Consider the following 16,036-nt stretch of genomic DNA (forward strand, 5'->3'; position numbering starts at 1 on the left):
CCCACCCCCCTGCCTCTTCAGAGCAGTATCTTAGAGCAATCTAAGTTGCTGTGTCTCTGGCTTAAGTCCCCAGTTTTTTCTGCCAAATAAAACATAATTCTCAACTTTCAGTTTGCGTAATTTTTTCCCAGGCAACAGCTACTTACCCCTTCCTGATCATTCCCTTAGGACTCAAATCTAAGATAAAAATCTGGCTTAGGTCTTCATTTGGGACCAAGTCACTGGCCAGCAACCGAACTGGCTACTAGAAGCAGGGATTCTCCCTGGATGCAGTCAGTTCTAGCCATTCCGAGATGCACAGAAGCAAAGAAGCTTTTGACTGCAAGTCACACACACATACAACTGCAAATTACAAAAGATAAAGGACCTGACAAAAGTGACTTAAGTGGGTTTTTGTTTTGGCTTTTTTTTTTTTAACAAAACAATCCAGAGATCAGACATTTCCCAGTTGGAGGAGCTGGGTCTTTCAGTGAGCAGGCCTTGGCACTCTTGGCCAAGAAATGGCTGCAGCAGCTCCAAGCATCACACTTGCAGGTAATCCCAGACAAAGCAGGTAGAGAAGAAAAGAAGAGGTAGCTCTTCTGGAGTGTTTTATCGAGGGAAGACAGCTTTCCCAGAGGCCTCCAGGCAAATTTCCCCCTGTGTCCCCTTGGCCTGTGGCCTTCCCTTGAGCAACGATTGACAAAAGGGAATGGGGGTGGGTGGCACTGGTTGGCTGCTGCCCCCAAAATCAGAATTCTAGTCCCAAAGTTGATGGCTGCTGGACAGGCCACAGGTGGAGTCTGCCCAATAGTCCCACAGGGTCTCCCTCCAACAAACTGGATCAGAGGTCAGGTGGCAGACCCCAGGTTACACACCAAGCAGATAACAGAGGCAGGTTTGAAGCCAGATCTGCAACCAGTTATACCTGGTCCTGCAGGGGCAGCTCTGGGTGTAGAAAGACCCCTTCTGGGTCAAACTGGAGGCCAGGAGAAAGGTCCAGGCAGGAGACAAGCTCTGAGTTGAAGCCAAGAAGAAGAGACAGACAGGGCAGAGTCTGGGGAAGGAGGACAGGGCTGGGGACTCATGGGCTTTGGGGGAAGGGGTACAGAGCTGAGGGGTCTGGCCTAGTGACTGGAATATACCAGGGGGCTGTCCCCAAGATGCGGCAGCGGGGGAGGCACGGCTTAGTGGGGGAAGATGCTAAGCTCAATTTGTGAGGAAGTGGAAAAATCTTTCCCGTCAGAGAAACCGCCAGGACACTGGGGGCTTGGATTTCTGGGCCCTTGAAAATGAATGGGCTGAACGCGGGGATTCCTGGTTAAGACCCTAGAGTCCCTGAGTTGCATCATTGGAGATGACACCTAATGGCTTGTTCTTTGGCATTTTATTTCAAAATTGCAGCTAGGAAAAAAACTCAACAGCAGCACCGGTTGATCCGGCCTGAAAATGGAGATGCAGAGTCTGAGTCAAGGTGTATCCTTGACCCCACAACACGGAGCAGCGGGGAGTCCAGGTCCCCAAGGCCTGAGTGGCGGGGCTAGGGGCCAAGACGCCTGGGTCGGGCCCTTATGGCTTTGGGAGTGTAACGTGGGGGCACCGGAAACCCAGGCGTCCCGGGCCGCCGCCTTCTATTTCATATTGCACTTCAGGTGAATCACTGGTATGAAGGCGAAGATCCAACAGGGACTGGATGCTACAGGTCGGTGGATCCGTGGAGTGGTCCGGCACAGGCCGCAGCATCACACAGGTAGCATCCACTCGTGGGCTTTTGCTCCATACTGCGGGATAACACAGGCGGAGGTGAGGGGAAGCCACACTACAACTCCCAGCAGGCCGTGCGGCGTCCCAGGCTGAGTGCTGGCGAAGTTGCGCCCCAGCACCTCATGGGAAGTGTATTCCACTTCCCAGAAGCCCACCAACAATCACGGGGAGGGGGAGTCGTGGCAAGTATGGCGCAGAGGCTCACGGGAGATGTAATTCTGCAAAGAGGAGTTCTTGTAAGACCCTGAAGGCTCTGGGAAAAAGTCGTTTTCAGCTGAGTCAAGAGGTGTAGTTCTAGGTCCGGGTGCACAGGAGTTTACAGACGCTCACACGAGTGCCAGGAAAGGCAAGATACCTCGGTCCAGACGAATGAAGATACCTCCAGAGGCTTATGAGAGGAAACATTCCTAGGCCACAGAGGGGGCCACGGTCCAGAGGCTTGTAGGAGCAAGATTTCTCAGGCCAGAGGAATAGCCCAGGGCTCCTGGGGATCCTTGGGGATCGGACCTCAGTGGCCAGAAGGCTGGCTTAAGGTCCCATAAGCTCATGGGATGGGGATTTCTCAAGCCAGGGCTCCAGAGGCGCACAGAAAAGGATCATTTAGCCCCAAGAAGTGTGCTAGGCCGCAGAGGCTCAAGGAAAGCAAACTCAATCCCGGGCCCAGAGGCTGATGGGAGGAGCCATTATCAGCCTGTGGGACTATGGGGGAGGGGGAGGGGAGCCTCAGTCCAGAGGCTCCCGGGATGTGAATTTCTGTGCGAAACGGAACAAGCATCCAGCCCATTTCCCAGCAAGTGCACCTCACCTGGATCGCCTTCAGCTCCTTGTGGAAGCGGAGGATAAGCTCAGGCCCATTTTCCATGGTGGGAATGTGGAGGTGCTGGGGAAGAAAGGGCCGTGAGGAGGCGCCCCTCCCCCTTATTCTCTCTCATGGCCAAGGGCAGCCCTTCCTCACCTTGCCTTGGTACAGGATTCGGTGCACAGGGCAGACCTGGCAAGCGGTCCCTGAACCGAAGACTTCTCGAACCCGGCCGTCCTCCAGCGCCTGCAGGAACTCCTTCATGGTGATCTTCCGCTCTGCCACCCGGAACTCACCCTGTGAGGCAAGACACGGATACGTCTGAGCCCCGTGGTGGGCTGCCCTGCTGCAGAGCCCTGTCGCTCCCTCTGTAAGGACAGCGCCTGGAGGCGGAGGAGGGAAGACGTGCCATTGTGCCCCAGCCCACCCCGACCACCCCTCCCATACTCTGGCCCCCCAACCTAGCAGTACCCCAGCACTCCGGCCATCCAAAGACACCGTGCCCTCACCCAGGTCCGAGCCAGGTCCAGCAGACTCTGTCGAACTACTCCAGGCAGGATGACACCGTCCAGTGGGGGGGTCACCAGTTCCAGCGCTGGGTCAGGTGTACGAGATGGGGGCTTACCTGACACCCTCAGGCACACCCTCCCATCCTCTTAGGGGCCACCCCACGCGCCCCTAACCCCTGAGACCTGCAATCCACTAAGCATTCTGCTCCCACCCACTTCTCCCAGGGCTTGGCTTGGGTCATGGGTGGGCTCACCCCCATCCTCGTGGGTCCAGAAGATGAAGATGTTCATGGTGCCCACCTCAGTGAGCTGGTGGTCAGGCCCGTACAGCCACAGGACCTGTTCACACCCCTTCTTTAGGGCCTCCTGCTGCACAAACACGGTGGGCCCGTAATTCCTGGTGGACAGCAACACGGTGGACCAGGGTAAGGCACTCCCATCCTCCCCCAGCGTGGCCCGACATGGGGACACGACCAGGGCTGACCCTGCTCCTCCCCCACTCACAGCCCTTTCATGGCTCCCCAGTGGCCCCAGGACAGAATCCCTGGCCAGTAGCCTGGGGTCAAGTCTCTCAATCACCCCTCCTCCTTCTCTCCTCTCTCCAGATCACAAATGCACCACTGTTTCCTCTGCGGATCCCCCTCCTCACCCAGTTCCTCAACTGACCAAATGCTCCAATGTCCCTCAAAACCACCTGTAATGTCACCTCCTCTGTGAGGCGTTACTGAACCTCCAAGATGGGTTTCAGGCCTTCTCTGGGCTCTCCCAGGAAATTGGGCCACCTCTATGTTTTCCCAGATCGCCCTGTTTTAACACTCACTGTCTCTCACCCAGAGCGGACCTCACCCCTTCCCTGCTCACAAACCTCCCATGGCTCCCCACTGCCTCTGGGACAAGATCCCAGCCCTTCAGTCCAGTGTTCAGGGCTGGGCCTGCTCCGGAACCACCTGTTAAGCCTTTTGCAAAAACCAGACTCATTTTTCCTTCCCTGACTCTGCCCCTCCTCCCTGCCCCTACACATGTGTTCTGAGGATTAGAAATTGTTTACCATTTTTGTATCCAGGAAACCATCTCCTCTCTACCCATCAGACCTCCTCTGTGAAGACTTTTACAATGTCCCGGTCACCTCCACCAGTGCACATGCTGCCCCAGATACTGGGGCTCCCACCAACCTGGGAGCCCCTGGAGGGCAGGGCCTGGATCTGATTCATCTGTGTCCCCCAGCTTCACCCAGCATAGGGCCTGGCCCTCAGGAGACCTCACAAGATGTATTTTGAAAGGACCCAAATGAACTCTCAGCTGGGGCCACACTTGCTGTCCCAACACACCCTTACCCCGCCCTCTGCCTTATCCCGTCCTAACCCTCCTCGCCCTGCTGAGCCAAGGACCCTGGAAAGACAGATGTACACAGAAAGTCCACACACAGGGTGATGGGTGCTGGAGCCCCAGGGAACTATGGGAGCTGGCGGAGCTTGGGTTTTCAGGGGAGGCTACCTGGAGGAGAGACCAGTGAGCTAAGTGTAAACTTCATTTCTGGAGGCTTCCCTGAGGGCCAGTCCGAGTTTCTCCACTTACCTCCACCCAACCCCTTCCAGTCTCTGGGCCGATTTGTCCACAGCACTTAGCACACACCCTGGTACCCGCCCCTCCATCCCCGCACCACGGTGCCAATGACAGTACATCCCAACATGCAAGCACAGCTGTCCCCAACCACGTGAAACAGGACGAGAAGACCAGTGGACATCCAAAGACACACCTTGTGTCTCTGACACCCAGTGCACCAGACCCGCGGCGGGGGGCGAGGGACTACTTACCCCCCCAGCTTGTAGTCACCGACCCCACCCACCCAGGCCCGGATGAATGATGGGTCGGCCAGGAGAGAGACAGGGCTCAAGGCATCTCCAGGGAAGTACGCGCCCACCGGGCAGAGAATGACGAACAGGAGGGCTCGCGTGGGGTTGCCGACACCTAGCGAGGGCTGAGATGGGTAGAAGCGGGCATCAGGGATCCAGGAGTCCAGGCCCCCGGCCGCTCCCCTGACCCATGTCTGGGTCCCCACCCCTCCCCCAAGTGTGGCTCCCCACCCCACCCCCAGCCCTGGGAGCCAGCCCACCTCGTTCCCAATTAACACAGGCCGCACGTAGAGGCTGGTGCCGGAGCTGTCGGGAACCCAGTCCTTGTCAACTTCCACCAGCCGGCGGATGCACTGGAGCAACTCGACCTTGTCAAAACTCTGGGCGGGATGAAGATGAGTCATGGGGCCCTCGCAACCCTGGACCCAGCCCGCCGCTCACCCTGCCACCCGCTCACCGGCAGGCAGAGGCGCAGGGCAGAGCGCAGCATCCGGTCCATGTTGAGCCAAGGTCGGAAGAGGCGCACGCACTGGTCCCTGCCTTTGAACGCCTTCATGCCTTCAAAGAGCTGCAGGGACAGGCAGGCGGGCGATCAGGGCTCGGGGACCAGCTCAGCCAGCCAGGGACAGAGGCCGATACACAGGGATACAGACACAGAAAAAAAGGCAGAGAGCGGCGGAAGAGACTAACCTACTAGCACAGAGAGGGGGAGAAAAAGAGAGAGAAAAGAACCAGAAAGACCAAGAGAGGAGAGAGCAAAGGTCAGAGGCCAGAGAAAGCAGAACAGAGAGACCCAGAGCAGGGAGAATGCTTTGCTTAAACCCTTCCTGTGTTATTAGGACGATTTCTTTTTTTTTTTTTAGGACTATTTCTCAGGAATGAGGACGATGTGGAAGTTACTTTCTTTTTTAAATTAATTAATTAATTATTATTATTTTTTTGGCCACACCACAGGGCTTGTGGGAATCTTAGTTCCCCCACCAGGGATTGAACCCGGGCCTTCAACAGTGATACCACGGAGTCTTTTTTTTTTTTTTTTTTTTAATATTTATTTATTTGGCTGCAGTGGGTCTTAGTTGTGGTACACAGGATATTTGTTGCAGCGTGCGGGATCTTTAGTTGCGGCATGCGGGATCTAGTTCCCTGACCAGGGATCGGACCCGTGCCCCCTGCATTGGGAGCGGGGAGTCTTGACCACTGGACCACCTGGGAAATCCCAGAAGTTACATTTTTAAAGAGCCTTTGTGGGGATTCAACATCACTAATTATTAGAGAAATGCAAATCAAAACTACAACGAGGTACCACCTCACACGGGTCAGAATGGCCATCATTAAAAAGTCTACAAATAACCAGTGCCAGAGAGGGCCTGGAGAAAAGGGAACCCTCCTACACTGTTGGTGGGAATGTAAATTGGTTCAGCCACTATGGAAAACAGTATGGAAGTTCCTCAAAAAACTAAAAATAGAGTTACCATATCATCCAGCTATCCAGACAAAACTCTAATTCGAAAAGATACATGCACCCCTATGTCCACAGCAGCACTGTTTACAATAGCCAAGACATGGAAGCAACCTAAATGTCCATCAACAAATGAATGGATAGAGAAGAGGTGGTGTATATATATATATAATGGAATATTACTCAGCCATAAAAAAGAATGAAATAATGCCATTTGCAGCAACATGGATAGACCTAGATATTACCATACTAAGTAAGCCAGAAAGAGAAAGACAAATACCATATGGTATCATTTACATGTGGAATCTAAAATATGACACAAATGAACTTATCTACAAAACAGAAACAGACTCACAGACATAGAGAACAGACTTGTGATTGCCAGGGGGAGGCGGAGCGGGGGAGGGATGGATTGGGAGTTTGAGATTAGCAGATGCAAATATTATGTATAAGAATGGATAGGGCTTCCCTGGTGGCGCAGTGGTTGAGAGTCCGCCTGCCAATGCAGGGGACACGGGTTCGTGCCCCGGTCCGGGAAGATCCCACATGCCGCGGAGCGGCTGGGCCCGTGAGCCATGGCCGCTGAGCCTGCGTGTCCGGAGCCTGTGCTCCGCAACGGGAGAGGCCACAGCAGTGAGAGGCCTGCGTACCGCGAAAAAAAAAAAAAAGAATGGATAAACAACAAGGTCCTACTGTATAGCACAGGGAACCATATTCAATATCCTGTAGTAAACCATAATGGAAAAAATATGGAAAAAAATATATATACATATATACATTAATATATAACCGAATCACTTTGCTGTACACAAGAAACTAACACAGCATTGTAAATCAGCTATACTTCAATAAAATTAAAAAAAATACCATGTCCAGGAATTCCCTGGCGGTCCAGTGGTTAGGACTCCACACTCTCACTGCCGAGGCCCTGGGTTCAATCCCTGGTTGGGGAACTAAAATCCTACAAGCCACGTGGTGCGGCCAAACACCAACAACAGCCAGGGTTTGCTTCCAAATCATACAGAAAGGGTAAAGCGTTAAAGAAGTCCAGATGAAAGAAGATTGTGACCAACCAGTGCTAACTGATGAAGCAGGGGTTTGGGGGGATGGCGGAATTATTATTATACCTTTATGTTTTGAAATTTCTCATAATAAAAACTTTTTAAAAAGTTGGTCCCCATCCCCGCGCTATTGTTCTCAGGAGAAAGCCCAAAACCTCCCCTTGGCCTTCCAGGCCCCACAAGGTCTGGCCTCTCTCATCCCCAGCCTCCTATACTCAACGACTACCACTGCCTGCTGGGCCTCTGTTGCTGCCACCATGATGCAGCCTCACTCCCAGATAGGTCAGGGCACCCTGATTCCTCCCCCGTGGTTTCATTTTGCTTCTTTCATGTCTGTTTCACTAGAGACCCGAAGTGCTATGGACAGGGACCAGACCTGAAGTGTCGCTAGAGAACCACCCCCCCCAACCTCACTATGCCCAGCGCTTGGCTCACAGTAGGCTTCTGTTGACTGAATGAATAGCCGAATGAATGAAGAATGCAAAATAAACGAGAATAGTCAGAATATTTTGGAAAAAATTTTAAAATAAGGGCAAGAGGTAGGAGGGGGAAGTAGCTTTATCAGATATTAAAACAGCTTCTACACCTACAACACTTAAAACAAAGTGACACTGACATATGAATTGACAGATTGAACAATGGAAGAGACTGGAAAGTGTATTATAGTGTAACTGAATCACTTTGCTGTACACCTGAAACCAACACAACATTGTAAACCAACTATATTTCAATAAAAATTTTAAAAATATGATTAATTCAGTTAAATGGTGCTGAACAACCAAATAGTCATCTCTGGAAAAAACAAAAATTAAGTTGGATCCCTATCTCATACTTCACATCAGGAAAAATTCCAGGTGGATTAAAGGTTTAAATGAAAAGAATTTTTTTAAACCATGAAACCAACAGAAGAAAACAAAAGATGACCGTTTCATATTTTGAATTGGGGATGGTGTTCTAAATAAGACAAATCACAGAAACCAAAAAGAAAAGATTGACCTAGGGGTAAGACAGGAATAAAGACACAAACCTACTGGAGAACGGACTTGAGGATATGGGGAGGGGGAAGGGTGAGCTGTGACAGGGCGAGAGAGAGGCATGGACATATATACACTAACAAACGTAAGGTAGATAGCTAGTGGGAAGCAGCCGCATGGCACAGGGATATCGGCTCGGTTCTTTGTGACCGCCTGGAGGGGTGGGATAGGGAGGGTGGGAGGGAGGGAGACGCAAGAGGGAAGAGATATGGGGACATATGTATATGTATAACTGATTCACTTTGTTATAAAGCAGAAACTAACACACCATTGTAAAGCAATTATACCCCAATAAAGATGTTAAAAAAAAAAAGATTGATACATTTCACTGCATAAAAATAAAACAAACTGGGCAGAGGCTTTCAACACATATCACAAATGGTTTAGCTAATATACAAAGTACTCCTACAAATAAACAAATATTGAAACCCACCCTGATAGAAAAATCAGCCAAGAAAATGGACAGTTCACAGAAAGGAACTAAAAGTGGCTCTTATGCTTGTGAAAAGATGGTCAACTTCATAATTAGGGGAAAAATGCAAGTTAAAATTACTTTGAGGTGGGCTTCCCTGGTGGTGCAGTGGTTGAGAATCTGCCTGCTAATGCAGGGGACACGGGTTCAAGCCCTGGTCTGGGAGGATCCCACATGCCGCGGAGCAACTGGGCCCGTGAGCCACAACTACTGAGACTGCGCATCTGGAGCCTGTGCCCCGCAACAAGAGAGGCCGCGATAGTGAGAGGCCCGCGCACCGCGATGAAGAGTGGCCCCCGCTCGCCACAACTAGAGAAAGCCCTCACACAGAAACGAAGACGCAACACAGCAAAAATAAATTAATTAATGAATAAACTCCTACCCCCAACATCTTCTTTAAAAAAAAAAAATTACTTTGAGGTAACTTTAAAACCACTTAGGAGATTGGAAGAGATCTAAAAGTTTGACAAGGGTCACCCGGGGTATGGGGAAAACAGGGCCCGCTGGTTAAGTGTGGAAATCAATACAACTTCTGTAGAGGTGGCCACGATTCAACATCTGTCACAATTACAAGCACACATACCCTTTGAGCCAACAGTTGCAGAAATTGAGAGATACACTTGCTCTTAAGGAAGGGAGGTGTTTCCTGGTTTATTGTAATGCTGTTTATAATAGCACAAGACTGGGAACAACCTAAGTGTCCAACGATAGAGGACGGCCTAAACAAGGCGTTGTTAGGATGGAATATTACACAGCAGCAAAAAGAAGGAAAAAGCCCTTCAAGGGTTGTTCAAGAATCTCCAGGCTACGTTAACAGAAGGAAGCAGGATGCCAAAGAGTGAGTGTACCATATGCTGACTTTTATGGGGGAAGAATGGAGTGAAACAATTATACATATCCGTGTTGCCATCCAGAAAGCAGAACTCTGGAAGGACCTGGGGACTGGAACTGGGTGGAGGGGCTGCTTCAGGGAGGGCAGTGAGGTGGCTGGGGCCTGGGGAGGTATATTTGTTCCCTCTTTTTTGAACTGTGTAAATATATGACCCCTTTTTCAAAAGAGGTGTTTTTAATTGAAAAACATTCCAAATAAAATTAAAAGTTTTAAAATACGGGGAGGAATTCCCTGGCGGTCCAGTGGTTAGGACTTGGCGCTTTCATTGCTGGGGCCCTGGGTTCGATCCCTGGTTGGGGAACTAAGATCCTGCAAGCCGCATGTCCAAATAAATAAATAGATAAGTAGATAAATAAATAAAAATACGGGGAGATAAGGACAGAAAGCAGATTAATGGTTGGCAGGTGCTGGGGTCAGGGGCTTGGGGAATGAGTCCTTAATGGGTGTGGGGTTTCTGTTTTGGTTGATGAAAAAGTTCTGGAATTAGAGAGTGGAAATGCTCTCTGCCCCACATGGGGAATGCACTCAATGCCACTGAACTGTAGACTTTAAAATGGTTAAAATGGTACATTTTATGTTATCTGTATTATTCTGTATGTGCATTATTACCACGATAATAAAAAATAACAACACAAGTGGCTGGGTGTTATTCCACACTGCCCCCAGAGTCAGGATGACACAAGGATGTAATTTCCCATGCCCTCAGCTGGCCTCAGGTCCCCAGGCGTCCTGTGTGAGGACATCACAAAGAACGTTACGCTTTGGATGCCAGGGCCTTAGCTCAACCCCTTCATCTGCACTCACTCAACTAAAGAAAAAGTACTGGGTCCCCAGCCGGAGAACATCCTGGCGTGTTGGGCTGAAAAGGGAGGTAAACAAATGCTGGTCTCCAAAAGCCACCTTCCTGAGGGGATCTGTGGACATGTCCTAACTGTCCGTCCTTCGCACCTAACTGCTTCCCAAGCTGGGTCTCCTCTGCGCAGAAATGATCGGTTCTAGTCAAATATCCCGAGTAGGTGGGAAGAAGAAAACTGTCAAAATTATGAAAAGAAAAGAAAAAAAGGAAAACATCCCTAATGTCACAGAACCAAATGCCCTAAGGGACAAAAACTGCAAACCAGCTACTAGAACTGCAATGTGTTCATTCAAATTTTGTCACAATTAAAGCTTCCACAGAAAGACTTTGCTTTCAGCCATAGCATGAAGTCTGGAACCAAATGCCTCTGGGTCTCTCCTCACGGGTCCCTCACCAAGTCCTGCAAAGTCATCCTCCTCCTGTGTCCCCGTATGGGGACAGTCCCGTGGTCTACATGGTCACCTGACTAAACCTCAGGGCACTGTCCTCGGCCCTCCCTGCTCATCTCTCGCCCAACCGGCCAAATCCCTCGTGTCCCTGAATCTCTCCGCCCCTGAATCTCTTTGCCTCTTGGCCATCCCCCCAGCTCTGGACCGAGCGCATCCTCCACATGGCCTGAGAGGGGTCTTTCTCTACCTGCTCTATGCCTGTTCGGAGCCCTCCAGGGCTCCCAATACCCTTGACAAGATCCCAGCTCCTCTGTGGTCCTGATGACATCTTCAGGCACCCCTACCAGGCTCTAACCTCATGCTTCCCCCCAAACATGCTGGGCTCTTCTTTGTACTATGTCTGTACTGATGTCTCTTCTCCCTCTAAGAGCCTAAGCTCCCCTCTTTGCAGGAAAGACCCCACTTCCTGTCAAATTAGAGGTAGGGTGGGCATTCCTCCCCTGGTCTCTCACAATGCCTCAGCTGCCTCCATCTGAGCACAGATCCCACTGGGTGGGGTTTTCAAGCGAAGAAGCTGGGTCTGCTCATCTCGGGGAACCCTGCACCACCCAACACGGGGCCTGGAACGTGACAAGCCTCAGAAAACGGATGAGGAGTGCACGGAAATGAGAAACACACAAAAAGCAAACCCAGGGAGGTAAACCCAGCAAGAGACACAGCAAGAGGGAAGAGATGCGGAGAGAGATGGGGATGGAGGGCAGCCACCCTGCCACCTGCAGGGAATAGTGGAGAGCAGAGCAGGCCGGGTGCACTGTGAGGTTCTGGAAGGGCTGGATTCGGGGCTGGCCCCAGCCCTTCTCCCTGTTCCATTCCACCATCAGCATGTGGTCGGTGAATGTCTTCCCGAACAGCAGGGGCTTGCTGGGGTCAGGCTTCTTATGAGGCTCCTGTGTCATCTCCAGCTGCAGGTCTGCAGCCTGAGAAAAGACAGGTGTCCTGGAATCTAACCACAACCTCCAATCTAAAAAACTAAAAACTTAGCCCCACAAATCCCTGGGGCTAAGACCCAGTGAGAAGAGGGAACTGTAGCCCCAGAGGCTTCTGGGACATGTGGTTTCTTCTCTTTCCCATGGCCTGATGGCGGGCAATTAGGCTACCCCATTGCCACCCACCTTCACCTTTGGACCTTGGACCTTTTGGAGATGCCCAAATCCAGCCCCCAGCCCTTGCCTCCCTCAGACCCAGTGGTCCAGGCTCCCAGCCCCTCTTCCTTGAGATCCAAAAGTATAGTCCCCTCCTGTCACCTTGAAGCTGGATGAGTCATATCTTCTGAGACCACACAGAAGCCAAGGGACAGGGAGAAATTTTCGGGTCCAAATCTGGGGGTGGGGACAGAAGTAAGAAAGGTGGTGAGGCCAGCAGACAGAGAGAGCAGAGACCCCTGGCACCATCTTTACCACCTCCTACACGTGGCAGGTCCCTCTGGCTGGCTCTGTCCCAGGCCTAGTACATTCTAGACAGGGCACGTGGCCCTGGCCAAGTCCCTTCCCCTGTCCTGATCAGCATGTAGCAGGAGGAAATCCCAAAGGAGGCCAAGTCCCCTCCCTGCCCTCACGAGGGCCATCCAATAAAGAGCTGAATCAGCTCCCATCCCTTCCTCCATGCTGGGGCAAAGTCAAACACAGGCGCCTCCTACCCCAGGGAACTTTGGCCCAGCCCTGAGACCAGATCAGACAGAGGACGACACAGGAAGGTGTGCAGGTAAGTGAAGGCCTCCCCGGGGGGGACCCAAATCCTGAAAAGAGTTAGAAAAGTGATGGGCCTATAGGTCATGCTTCCCCAGGACCCAGGAGCAGGGCCCACAGGTCCCTCCCCCTTCAGACCCAGGATTCCAGGCCCCCAGCCTGATCCTCCCTTAGATCCAGGATTCCAGAACCCCAGCCCCTCCTCCCTCAGACCCAGGAGTCCAGATCCCCGGCCCCTCTTCCCTCAGACCCAGGATCCAGGCCCCCGGCCCCTCCCCGCTCAGACCCAGGATCCAGACCCCCAGCGTCTCCTCCCTCAGACCCAGGAGTCCAGACCCCTGGCACGTCCTCTGTCAGACCCAGGATCCAGGCCCCCTGCCCCTCCTCCCTCAGACCCAGGATCCAGACCCCCGGGCCCTCCTCCCTCAGACCCAGAGTCCAGGCCCCCAGCCCCTCCTTCCTCAGACCCAGGATCCAGGCCCCCAGCCCCTCCCCACTCAGACCCAGGATCCAGGCCCCCGGCCCCTCCTCCCTCAGACCCAGGATCCAGGCCCCCAGTCCCTCCCCACTCAGACCCAGGAGTCCAGGCCCCTGGCCCCTCCCCGCTCAGACCCAGGATCCAGGCCCCCAGCCTCATCCTCCTTCAGACCCAGGAGCCCAAGTCTTTCTCTTTCAGGGTAACAGATCAACTGGGCTCAGCTTACCTGAAGCCCCCATCCCACACCCTGGACACCAGCAGTTCCAATTCCCTTCAGTCCCAGGGCTGAGGGGCAGCCACATGGACCTGAGGACCACCCCGGTCATCAAGAGACACTGCTCAGATGAACACTTCCCTTGTGGTCCTGCCCGAGGCCAGCATGGGAGAGCAGGTCTGGCTGTGTCCAGCAGGATGGCTTCTCCCCAGTGGTCTCTGACCTCACGATACCCCTTTCCCCAGCCTGGTGGGAAGGCAGCTGTGTCATGAGGTTTGGGAGAGACAGAACAGCCTAGCCTGCTTCTGCCCTGTGAGCTGGGGGAACTGAGAACGGATGTGAATGGCAGAAGTCACTGGTCAGTAGGTGAGTCATGAGGAGAGGGGGGCTGCGGAGTTGTAATGTCCTAAAGTCTAGGCCATGAAGTCTGAAGAGTGGTCCTGAGTGGTATGGGTCCCAAGAGCTTCTGGGATAATCAGAGTGTGGGTGTGGGTCCTGGGCATGGCCTCTAGGTGGCACTGTGTAGCCTGTCCAAGCCACTGGCCTGCTTCTGTCCAAGAGGGGACAGGACACCCATGGAATGGAGAAAATTGGGATACGCAGGGCGGAGGCAGCCAGCATGTGGGCAGGAAAGCAGCTCTCAGACTCAGAGGGAGGCCGAATGGGAAAAAATAGGGAAGCGTAAGAATGAGAAAGAGAGACATGGAAATAGAAAACTTTAAAGAACAGAAATCAAGGCCAAGAGATGCCAAAATAGATATGATCATAAAGAGAGATCGAAACTGAGACAAGAGACAAGAGGGAGAGAAATTCAGACAAGGCAAAGCCCGGAGAAATCAAGAAAAAATAATGAAGGCAGGATAAACAGAAGCCATGAGAGAGGGAACAGGAGAAAGGAGAGGAACAGACCAAGACCCAACTTAGGCGATAGCACAAAGTGAAAGGGAGACCTAGGGAAATGAGGAAACACTGGGAGAGACAGAGCAATGCCAACAGCTGGAGAGAAACTGTCTCAGTGATACTTGGAGACAGAGAGATCCAGGAGAGACAGAGAGGAGAGGCAGAAAAACACACCCACAGGGCAGAGAGAAGGTGCCAGGCACTGTTTCCAGATTATAAATCTGTACTGGCCATAGAGACCCTGTCACACTGGGAGAATCTCCCTTCATCCTCCCAGGACATTTTTCTGGGGGCAGGGGTCTCACTTCAGCTCGGGGAAGGTGCTTCACCGTCTGATACCCCAAACCATGGGGGCGGGCTGGGGGTGGGGAATTGGGCCCAAAGGAGATCTCAGATGATAGATGAGCCTTTGGGACAAAGAGTGTAAAAGGATTGGGGCTGAATCAGGAAATGAGAAATGGTTTGGAGTATGGTGGGGTATGCACAGGGCAGGGCTCTATAATATGATGGAACCTCCATTGACCCAGTCACAGCCCAGGGCTGACCTACCAACACAGCCCAGGGGTGTCATCATCAAAGCCTAGATTGTCCCAATCACAGCCCAGGCCTGTCTCAGTCATTGAGACTCAGAAAGTAAACATCTGTCCTGCTATCCATCAGGCTGGGATAAAAGTCCCAGATAAAGTCAGGTGCAAAGTTAACAGGAACCACTTCTCCCAACGTTATGCTACAGCTGTCAAGGGTTGTAAAGATCTCCTTCTTTGAGTTGTTATTGTTTCCTTCCTCACTGAGAAGCCCTGTTCTCTAGAATCACAGACTCTCGGAAGCTCTGCCTGTTGACATCCTATCAGTAAGAATGGAGGGGTTCCACTCTCGCCTGGAAGATCTCTGTCACTGACAATGAGATGCTGCCTCGATTTCCAACCCAGGTGCAGAGTTTCAGATAAGGGGTTTCGGGGACACAACATTCTACTTCTATCTTTAGTTCCAAGAAAATAGGGCCTTGGGTCCAATTCCCAGTCCAGACCTGAGACTGAACTCTGCGTTCATCCTACTCCCACTCCAGAAGTCCTGGGCGTCTTATCCCGGCGCTCCCAAAGGCTGACTATTCCCTCCTAATCCATCCCGCCACCCCAGCCCCATGCTTCTCCCATTACCGTCTCCTCCTCCATGTATCCTTCCTTATATGTCCCATCTGGGTCCCCTTCCCACCGATTACCTCTCTCCCTTCACCCCCCTTAAAGCCTAGTTCTCCTTCCAAGGGGCCCCCTCCTCCTCGGCCCAGCAGCGGAACCCGAGTGCGGGAGGAGCGGCGCCGCGCCGGACTGGCCACCGGAGAGGGGTCCGCCCGGAAGTGCGCCGCACCGCAGGGCTCCCTAGCCCCCGGCACTGGGCCGCGAACCCACCTGCCTCAACGCCGCTGCAGCCATGGTGTGTGAGGCAGGTATCTGTGCCCGCCCAGGGCGCGGCCCGGGATAAAGACGTTCCTGCCCCGCCCCGCTCACGCCTCCTCCCGTGGGATGGCTGCCAGCCTACCACCAAAGGCCGGCCTGGCCTTCCCAGTTACTGGGCGCCCGCGGGGAGCTGGGTCCTGCTGCACAGCGCATGCGCTGGAACCCGCGAGGCGAAGGG

At 52.6% G+C, this 16,036-nt stretch overlaps 1 protein-coding gene across 2 annotated transcripts; it reads right to left on the reverse strand.

Moving 5' to 3' along the window:
- Window positions 1–1,349: 1,349 nt before the first annotated feature.
- Window positions 1,350–15,982, reverse strand: BCAT2 (branched chain amino acid transaminase 2). Of its 2 annotated transcripts, none has more exons than XM_073796130.1 (11): window positions 15,811–15,982; window positions 12,372–12,446; window positions 11,841–12,044; window positions 5,362–5,472; window positions 5,165–5,284; window positions 4,898–5,029; window positions 3,306–3,390; window positions 3,052–3,137; window positions 2,699–2,839; window positions 2,549–2,623; window positions 1,350–1,760 (listed from the first exon to the last, which is right to left on the reverse strand). In XM_073796130.1, the coding sequence occupies exons 1-11, from the start codon at window positions 15,832–15,834 to the stop codon at window positions 1,722–1,724; spliced, it is 1,092 nt and encodes a 363-aa protein (XP_073652231.1). In that variant the 5' UTR covers window positions 15,835–15,982; the 3' UTR covers window positions 1,350–1,721. The 2 variants fall into 2 exon arrangements, with proteins under 2 accessions (XP_073652231.1, XP_033702260.1); XM_033846369.2 differs by having other exon boundaries at window positions 3,306–3,448; window positions 4,866–5,029.
- Window positions 15,983–16,036: the final 54 nt, after the last annotated feature.

Source organism: Tursiops truncatus, chromosome 19 (assembly GCF_011762595.2).
Source record: "Tursiops truncatus isolate mTurTru1 chromosome 19, mTurTru1.mat.Y, whole genome shotgun sequence".
Classification (NCBI taxonomy): Eukaryota; Metazoa; Chordata; class Mammalia; order Artiodactyla; family Delphinidae; genus Tursiops; species Tursiops truncatus.

Coding starts and splice junctions, on each gene's coding strand:
- BCAT2 (XM_033846369.2), bottom strand. CDS start 15,834: ATGGCTGCAGCGGCGTTGAGGCAG. Junction 12,447..15,810: donor CTGCAGCGGCGTTGAGGCAG/GTGGGTTCGCGG, acceptor CCCCACCCCCAG/ATTTGGACCCGAAAATTTCT. Junction 2,840..3,051: donor TGGACCTGGCTCGGACCTGG/GTGAGGGCACGG, acceptor CTTGCCTCACAG/GGTGAGTTCCGGGTGGCAGA.